The sequence below is a fragment of the Puntigrus tetrazona genome, chromosome 18 (assembly GCF_018831695.1).
Source record: "Puntigrus tetrazona isolate hp1 chromosome 18, ASM1883169v1, whole genome shotgun sequence".
Lineage (NCBI taxonomy): Eukaryota > Metazoa > Chordata > Actinopteri > Cypriniformes > Cyprinidae > Puntigrus > Puntigrus tetrazona.
The window spans coordinates 25,310,744-25,320,972 of record NC_056716.1 but is presented as its reverse complement, the minus strand read 5'-3'; the positions used below and the strand labels follow the sequence as shown (position 1 = coordinate 25,320,972).

At 37.5% G+C, this 10,229-nt stretch overlaps 1 protein-coding gene across 1 annotated transcript; it reads left to right on the top strand.

Moving 5' to 3' along the window:
* Window positions 1-1,953: 1,953 nt before the first annotated feature.
* foxl1 (forkhead box L1) lies at window positions 1,954-3,805 on the top strand. The gene has a single exon (XM_043264160.1). It carries the CDS (start codon window positions 2,126-2,128, stop codon window positions 3,227-3,229), a length of 1,104 nt encoding a protein of 367 aa, XP_043120095.1. The 5' UTR covers window positions 1,954-2,125; the 3' UTR covers window positions 3,230-3,805.
* Window positions 3,806-10,229: the final 6,424 nt, after the last annotated feature.

The window sequence follows — 10,229 nt, the reverse complement described above, 5'->3', positions numbered from 1 at the left end:
CACTGTGAATGATTTGCAAAGCTCTGTGAATAATTTGACTTTCTCCGCACCAATAGCCCAGATCAAAACTCCAATTACATTGTTTGTGGAAAAATTGTTGGCCCTGATTTTATTTATTGTGTTTAGTAACAAACCTTGCCAGTCTGTTTCACGGGGTTTTTTGTTTGTTTTTATCCTTCAGATGGGAACATGATTAATAAAACAAAGAGTAAGGAATTTTAACACATGTTCCTAACGGTTAAAAATAACAGAAAAATCTGTGTCTACTTACGCAAACAATCTAAAACCACATTTCTGTCCTTGTTTTGAGTTCTGAGGACAGATTCACTGATAAAAAAAAATCTTAAAAACGTAAAATCTTAATAATTTTAAGAGCTATCAATAACGAACTAATATATGAAAAAAAAATATAGGGAATTATTCTACTGTTATTGATCAAACGCTAAAAAAATGCAATGCTTTTCGATTAAAAAAACTCTGTAACCTGCATTATTATAGTGTCTGGATTTTTAGTCTAAAACTTTATGAATCACCATCTTCAGAGAAATAGTACAAACTCAGGAAAAACTTTTAAGTTTATCCACAGAAACCTCCAAATGCGTAATGTAATCACAGGCCAGCTGTGTGCACTTGTAAAGTTGTTATAATCCCTCTCTGTCCTATAAACAGGAAAATACATAATATAAAGCATCATGCGTGCATCCACAAATAATACAGTTTATCCTAACGTCCTGCCAAGTTTTCCTTTTTTGGATATCACTGCTCTTTTATCTATTGTTAGCAAACTGATGAAATTTTTATGTAAAAAGAAGCTATGTACCATTAAAATGTTGTTGTCTTTACTACAAGCTGTGGTTGCCAGAACTAAATCCTACAAACTTTAGCGCACGGCAAATATTACAAGCATTATCGTGTCATTAAAATCACCCTAAAGCTTTTATAGTCAGTTATTGTAAAATCTGCTGATAACAACAACATATGCGGTTGACAGACCACACGATGTGCTGAAGTTATAAGAAAAAAGTGCAGATTTGTATTTTGTTTATCCCTGTGCATGCATATCACCTTTAAAGGTACACATTAATACCTAAATGCTATTTTAGTGTACTTAAAATACCATTTAGTACCTGTTGAAAGAGTATTGTCCCACAACTCTTTTACCTACAGTGCTAAAAATATAAAATAAAGGTATAAACAATAAAATAAAACATTCCTGTGCATTAAGGAAAAAATTTTATAAAAAGTAAAATAAAATCTAAATAAATTGTGTATGGAATTCTAGGACAGCCCTAATTTTTATGTCAGTATATCTCTGTGGAAGTGCGTATCATGCTGTCATTTTTAAGATAAAATACTAAATGATAACTTTCAACTTTTAGTGCAACGTTCTAATATTTTATGGTGCAGAAATATAAACAAAAAATACCGATCCGTTGTGTTACAAACTACCCAGCCCCTTAGAGATTCATCCGACACAAAAATGCCGAATCAGGCTAAATGGATTTAGTAAATGAATGTCAACTGCGGTGTCCACAATCCGAGTCACAAAGAAGTGAAGTTATTTCCCTCTACATAGCCTACTTTGTTTTCTTTTCTAGCAACCGAAAGCAACTCCCAGAAAGAGCTCTGTCATGTTTGCTTGTTCTCTCTGTGCGAGCAACTTTCAGCGTTAAGGGTGGACGTGATATTTCAAACATCAGATCAGTGCGTTTATGTATTGGGTGCCCGGAAATTTTTCCAAATAAACACAGCTTGATTCGACTTGGGTGGGCAGACTTATCAACAGACTAATTCTATAAACAAATGAAGGAATAACCGAGCACACCATTGGCTGGTAGGCAGGGGACACGCGGGGAGAGAGAGAGAGAGAGAGAGAGAGAGAGAGAGAGAGAGAGAGAGAGAGAGAGAGAGAGAGAGAGAGAGAGACTCGAGGCTTTCGGCAATGAAAATTTAATTAATGTGGGTGGGCTGAGAGAACACAACGAGTGTTTATCATAGACAATTTATTTTCCAGCGCTAAGTCAACATAAAACAGCAAAACGGACAACAATTATTTAACATTTTAGACTCATGAAGCGGACACACCGGTGGCGATCTCCCCAGACCGAGACTGTCCTCCGAAGTCATGAGTTTATACCACAGCCCCGTGCCTCAGTCCGGCGTGGCCGCGTCGGCTCTCACCCTCTCCAATTCCTCCCTAATCTATGTTTACGGTGGCGAAGTCGGAGGCATCATCCCCGCTTTGGGATTCGCGTCCGGCCGGCAGGAACCTCCGCAGAAACCTCCTTACAGCTACATCGCGCTCATCGCAATGGCAATTAAAAACTCACCGGACAAGCGCGCGACGCTGAGCGGCATTTATCAGTTTATCATGGACCGCTTCCCCTATTACCATGACAACAAGCAAGGCTGGCAGAACTCGATCCGCCACAACCTTTCGCTCAACGACTGCTTCATCAAAGTGCCCAGAGAAAAGGGACGACCGGGGAAGGGAAGCTACTGGACGCTGGACACCAAATGCCTGGACATGTTCGAGAACGGAAACTACCGGAGACGCAAGAGAAAGTGCAGGACTCAGGAGACGGGAGAGGCTAAAATGGGACTTAAAAGAACCAGAGCGACGGCCCTGAGCTCGAAACTTCACCAAAGTGCCCTTTTAGAGAAAGAGACGCCGCGTGAGGACTCGGATACGAGCAAACACGACAAACATCCCGAAAGAGATCTGGACGCCCACCCGCAAAATCACGAGCACGCATCAAGCCCCACGAAAGACTGGTGTTTGGCACCCTCGACCACAGCGGGCGCTCACCCCAGGTGCCCGACGCCCGAACAGACCAGCACGGTGACTCTAAACAACCTCAACGGCACAGACACCGCGCCCTTAAATGCGCGAGAGACGCCGGTAGCCGTGATGAATGACACAGGAAGCGCGCAAACCGGAGACGCCAAATCCAAAGAGACGAACGCTCAGACGCACCCGCGAAAAACCACGGACAAATCGAAGGAGTTTAGCATAGACAGTATTCTGTCAAAAAAGGAGAACCAGTTCCAGAGAAGGTGCGGCGTTGCCGGAGGAGCGCCGGTCTCGTGCTTGGAGTCGCGCGGTTACGCGCTCTCCTCCTCGCTGCTGTACCCTCGCGGATTTCCGCTCTGCTCCTACCTGTCTCTCACCTGTCCTGACAAAATGCTGACCTTCAGGGAGAAAACAGATGAGAAGTTATTCTTTTGACGACTCTTTTATGGCTCGACGAATCCCGGACTGAAGCAAATACATTTATGATTCATTTTCTAGAAATTTTCAGTGAACATTCTTATTTCTGTGTTTTCAAACGATTGATTGCAAACAAGAACGGTTTAAAAACACATCTATCAAGCATTCAGGCTAAATCTTTTATTGTTATTTCCACTAGTAGTATTATTGTTATCGTTATGGAATTCAGCATGGGTGGCCGCTCTAAAGAACAGTATACTACACAGTGTACTAACAGCAGTTAATTCTAATGATGTGTGTACTATGATCAAGAACGCACTCCTGAGCACAGATGTCTTTGTAAAATGATAATGTTTATATGAGCAAGGGTTTTATATGTCCTTCTCAGTGCTTATGACAGATACTTGACAAACTGCAATGTGCTGTTGTTCTCGTCCTCTCCTCTACCACTATATATACACAAAAACTCAAACTTGATTTACTGCTTAAAGATACATTTGTAGAAAGAACAGAAAATCAATGTACCTTGGATTTATGTTGAGTAAGAGAACTCATTTTTGTAAAAAATAAACTGAATATGAGAAAAACCTGAAATAAACATCTTCAGTGTATTACGCAAAAGAACGATGGTATACTATAGGCCTATATAGAAAATATTGACTTAAATTGAAATTGAAACCTCAAAGAATCCTTTTTTTTAATGAAGGTGAAATACCATTAATAGTAAATGCTTTTATTAATGTTACTTTATGAATAACTGCTTTTTGTGGAAAGTGTATATATATATATATATATATATATATATATATATATATATATATATATATATATATATATATATATATATATATATATATATATATATATATATATATATATATATATATATATATATATATACATACACACACACACACACACACACACACATATATATATATATATATATATATATATATATATATATATATATATATATATACTGTGTGTGCATATTCTTATGAATATAAGAATTTGTGAAATACCATTTGTCATTTATATACATCCAGCTCAACAACTACTTGTTGCTATAGGACTATGCATAATCCTGAACTGTGAAAGTTGTCTACCACATGTATTTCCCGCCACCATATATAGCCATAAGTATTTTTTGAACTGAAAGGTCTAAGCCTCACTGAGTGCAAATCAGGAATGCTTGTGGAAATAAATAAGCTTCCCCACATTCAAGCAGAGGAACTCACATCCACAAGCATTTCCTGTGTATAGGATTCTTTTGGTCAGAAGTGTAAATAGAGCGTCATCCATCTGAAGGTTTGTAGAGAGAAAGAGACTACATCTCTCAATCTGCTGCCTCCATCTGTCCTCCTCTTCACAGATGGGCTCCTTAGATGGAGCAGTCTGCAGGACTCCGCTGGATCGCAGCCCTGAATTTGCCATCCATGATCATTACGAAACACTGCTATCTTTAAGATTATTAAAAGAACGCTCTTTCATACTCAGCAGAATTTCTTGATGGCATCATTGGGACTTACGTACTGGATGAGTTACATGACTTACATGAAGTATGTCCTTTACTGATAACACTTTATATGTAAAAGGTGCGGGTTGTTTAATGTTTATTTTGCTATTTTATTATTTCTTACAATAAGCACTGTCAATTGCATACCAAAATAAATATTTCATTGTTTCTTCTTTAATGCTAAAGATAATTGTGCCCTCTAGTGTTATAAGACAGTTGCAATACTCAATTAATTCAATTAACACGCATAGATGACATTTTAAAGGAACAGTTCAAACAAAAACGGAAATTATCTTAAAATGTACTCACCAGGCCAGATGGCTTTATTTCATTATCAGAATAGCTTTGGAGATTTAATTTAATCTCTTGTTCACTAATGGATCCTCTGCGGCGAATGGGTGCCGGCAGAATTAAAGTCTAAACATCTGATAAAAGCGTCACAATAAGCCACAAGTAATGTAAGTAACCCGCAAGATGCATGTTTGTAATGAAGACATTTTGAAATCCGCTACTTATCCCAATAAATTTTCCCGGTCTGAATTGGGAGAGAAATATACAGACCACAAACTCTTTACAAGTGAAAACAGTCCAAAGGGTTCTGAAAAATATTTTAATGTGAGCAGACAACAGGAGGAAGATTTCATTTTTAAACTGGAGAAAGCAATATTACGATTTATGGAATCATATGAGTTAAAATGTTTTAATTTTCTTCACCTCCACAAGTTGTTAGAGTCGTGTGAATGACTTTGTGATTATTGTGATGCTTTTATCGGCCGTTTGGCACCCATTCGCTCCAGAGAATCAATGTAATGCTGAGTAAATATTCAGCAAATTTTCATTCATTTTCACGTTAATTTTTCTTTGAAGGTCTATTGTTTCATCAACACATTTTCATTTCCATCTCTGCGAAGATTGAGTTATGTAATACACGCGTGGACTACTAAATGTCTAACTGCTGGATATCTGGCTACGCTGGTATTTTTTTTAGATCTTTTGGTAACCACAAAAACAGTATCACAGAAGGCAAATGTTGCCTCAACAGCTTGAAGTTGATGGACCGCAGAGCTGGATGTGAATTTTAATGACAACATTCTCAGTTTGTGTTCCATCCTTCTCAAGCATTATATTAAAATAAACACGAGAAGAAAGATTATCTTCCCAAGTGTTTAAAGTGTAAAAAATTCACACCGAGAGCGGATCGCCGCCTCGTTTTCATTTATTTTGACTGGAAATAGAGCACACTTTCTGTGGCCGTAACCACAAGTGCTCTACTGTGAGAGGTGCCAAATGAAAGCATATTGAATATAAAGCAGAATTTGATAGAAAGCGGTGGCCTAATTAAAAAAAACAAAAACATATCTCTGTCACACAAACGCAAACATATTGTTTGGCTGACTTGAGGCCATTACTCACTTTTTTTTGTTTACTGAAAATGACAAAAACCGACACTGAAACAAATCCACAAACAGTTTCAGACCACACGGCTTTGCAATGATTTCCATATAATTTAAAGCATCGTGAAATCAGTAGCCTACCTCTCATTAAAACAAGTAACATGTTTTTTTTTTTTACGATTTTAAACATTATATAAATGTATTTATCAATCATTATTTTATATAGCTATACAGATACATTTATATAGACTGTTAACGTTTATATTTCAAATGTATTTTACGCGTTACATTATCTGGTGGTTATCACAACAAACCATTTACCCCGAATCCAGTCACGAAGAGGTCAGATAGCCACGGTTCAAAGCTTGGGTCTGGTTTGAGCCTGATAGATCAGACAGGGGGGGTCAGATCAAGAAAGAGAGAAAAGAAGCATCATCACCCTTGTTTCATGTGCAATCACGTCTCCAGGCAGCATTAAATCATACCATTTCGAACCGCCGGCATCAAAAGAGTTTTAATCTGTGTGTTTATTATATATTTTCACTCCCAGCGTAAACCAAACTCAGTTGTCCAAATACGCTCTCAACGCCGAGGGAGGGGTGGGGCTCTGATGAAGATTGATGGTCTCTCTGGGAGGAACATTAGCTGCTAATCAAGTTATGTTTTCTGGCGCTCCGTTTTATACATCGCTATTTGCATGCGAAAAGCACGAGATCCACGTTTGCCATGAGGCATGCTTACGAAACACACTCATGCATCCAAGCCGGTGCTGCCCATCAAGATAGCAGTGTGACAGTCTCAGACATAAAGGTACAAAAACCGCCACTGTGCCAGTACCTTTTCAAAAGGGAAATGTTTGTACCTAAAGGATCTATTACATGTTAGTATTTGAAGTGGACATATTTGAACCCAATAGGTACAAAAGCGTACTTTTTGAAAAGGTACTGCCCCAGTGACGGCTTTTGTACCTTTATTCCTCAAGAGTGTAGGAGACACCTTCATGCATTAACTAATCTCTGTTTAATATGAAAAACAGACATGTTCACTGCCAAATAAACTTCACAGCACTGCAGAGTTTAGTCAAGTCAAATATAGCAAATGCAGAAGCCATTCAAGATGACCCAAAATCTATTTGAAATATTCTCTAATAAATAACAATAAAGTAATAAAAGAACTTATTATTAGCATTAGTTTTTAAAAATATTATTAATAATGATAGTAATAATGAATAAACCAGTCCAAAAAAAAAATTGGCCTTAAAATTATATTGAGTTTAGGGCCTAAACATAATATTTCTCACCAACATCTGCACAACATGCAAGTAATCTTAACCTGAGGTAAACCAGGCTACCTACGATTCCACACATGCTTTTTTTTTTAACAAAGTGCTCTTTTTATCGTAATGTAAATGTTTGACGCTTATTTTAGGAATCTTGGGTTTATTTGACTCTTACGCCCTCGTCCAGAGATTCAGCAGTACACTAAATGCAAACCTGCTGAGACAAACTTGACGCACGAGTGATCTTCCCATCAACCAAATCTGCAAGTGACACACGAAAAACACAGATGGACACCCGCTGCTTTCGAGTCGAACGTAAAATTTGCTCTTTGATTTGGGATGACGTCACGAAGCATTCGCCGATGATTGCGTGTTTACATATCTTTTCAGATGCCTGACCGAGAAGCTGTAATAGGAGGTTAGCACAATAAATATCTCTCTCACCCGCACATATGGCCGCACACAGTAATTGACATGATTACTCATGTGACTCATACCGTGAAAATACAATTTTTGAGGGAATAACAAAGAGCCATTTAGAAATAAACTTTCAAGTGTTGTTCTATGCGCCAAACTAAATATTACACATATAACCATCATCTCAGTGGATTATGCACCAGCTGGCTTGGACATGGTCATTTTCCTCCAGTGTAGCTCACACAGAAACCAAGGAATTTAAATTGACTAACAGCTGCTGAATGAACACTTTTTATCTTGATTTTTTTTCACAATAGCCCACCCTTGTACTTGCGCATTTCCATCTTAAACCTAAACTAAATCAGTAACGTATACATTATTGAGGAGCGGCGGTCCAATGCAGCCTTTCAGGTGTTTCCTTGTTTAAGCACACCTGCTTTTTTCTGCTGAGTGGATTTTCTGTCGATTTCAGACAATTCTTTATTTACAGCTTTTTTTCACAGAATGTGCTTTTGCTGATTTTATTATGATCTACTACATAGCTCCCTGAAATGCTTGATTCTGTCTGATCGATCTTGTAACTATTTCATAAGCCGGAAAATGCAGGCAACTTACCCGGCGCTACTTTCAAAAAACAAAAAAAAGACTTTAACATTTCGAGAAACACAGAGGAGACGAATTGTCGAATAAAGTCATTATTTTTATTTTCTTTGCATACAAAAAATGTTCTTGTCGCTTAATAAAATTTAGATTGAACCGCTGATGACAGATGGACTATTTTGACGATGTCTTTCATACTTTTCTGGGCCTTAAAAGTGTTGTTTAACTATTTAACTAATAGTTAATTAACTTATTTAACATAATAGTAATTCAACTATTAAAAAAGATGTGATGCTTCAACTTGAATTCCTTATTGTATTTATAACATGATGTATCATGGATCTCTGTGTAACTCAGACCTTGCGGACGAAAGACATTAAATCTGCCATTCTGTGCGCTAGTGGGATTATCATGAAGACCTACATGTGTTTCACACACTTCTCATAATGAGGAAAATGTTTGAGCAACATAAGCCATCCTGAAAACAATCGCTTCAAGTTCTAAGAGCCAGATGTGCCGGCCAAATGTCGCCTGAATGAAAGTGTCTATGCATGTCCGCACATACCTTTACAGTTGTGTGTGTACGTGTCTATGAAAGCTCCCAAGACCCATTAGTGTGTGTCTGTGGCCCCTGTTACAGACCACCCGGCTGTCTGGTTCACACTTAACCTACGGGGAGAAACTTGACTCCAGTTTAGCCTCCCAAAGAGGGCTCGAAAAGTGCACTGGCCTCAAAGGTCCACTCCGACTGACCGACTACAGCAAACTGTCTGTAGCTGGCCAGCCAAACATCACACGACACACTAACAGAGTAAATAAGATCGGGGTTCAAACAGAGACGCGCTTTATAAATGCATGAGAGGATGTATACGTGTGTTTATGAGATTCTGTGTTTGAAAGTGGGAAGGCAGAGATTTTAATGATAAACATAGGACTTACCATCGGGAAACAGAGACGTTTGTGTTCCCTTATCCTTAGATTTCAACCCCAGAACATTTGTAGTTTGACGTGGATGTCACAAAACTATTTTTGAACGATTTTTGAAATGTTATGGTTAAATTACATTTTGATATGAATATTACAATATTTTTCCTTATTATGTGATTATGTGTTATTTCATTTTCTACTTAGTTCTCCATTAAAAATATGAATTCCAAATTGCATCAAAACTGATATTATGTTGACATGGTTAGTAACAATAAATAACTTATAACCACATAGTTTGGATAGGGAATAATAGTCAGCCATTTGAGCTTGTATTTCTTATCCTATTATTAATTATCAATTTGATTGATATATTGACGTATACGGAGGTTAAAGCCCTTCTACTGCTAGTCTGTGGTTGAAAAGAGGATTTCTTTAAAGTGTATACATGTTCCAAAGGCCTGTTCACACTGAGAAATGTAGTAAAAAAACAATAAAGCTAATATTACTGCATGAATAAATGCACAATAATGTCCTTTTTATTACAAACTCATATTGCCGTTATTTCTTCTGACACTTAAAACTTTCAAAATGTATCATGGATTATTACTTTAGTTACCTAAATGAGCATCAATGTTTTTAGGATTCATTAGCAAAAATAATAAAAAACATTCTGAAAATGATTCCAACAATATCCTTCTTCCATCATGTCACTACTGTTATAGTTGGTGAAGTCTATATTCTAAAGGAAATGTAAGCTATGTAGTTATTATCCTTGGTTTCCACCAAAATAAAAACGTCCTTTACACACTCATATCCTTCCAAACCTATATGACCTTCTTCTGGGGAATGTCAAAGAAAATCTTTCTGAAAATGATAATCAAA

Coding starts and splice junctions, on each gene's coding strand:
- foxl1 (XM_043264160.1), top strand. CDS start 2,126: ATGAGTTTATACCACAGCCCCGTGCCTCAGTCCGGCGTGGCCGCGTCG.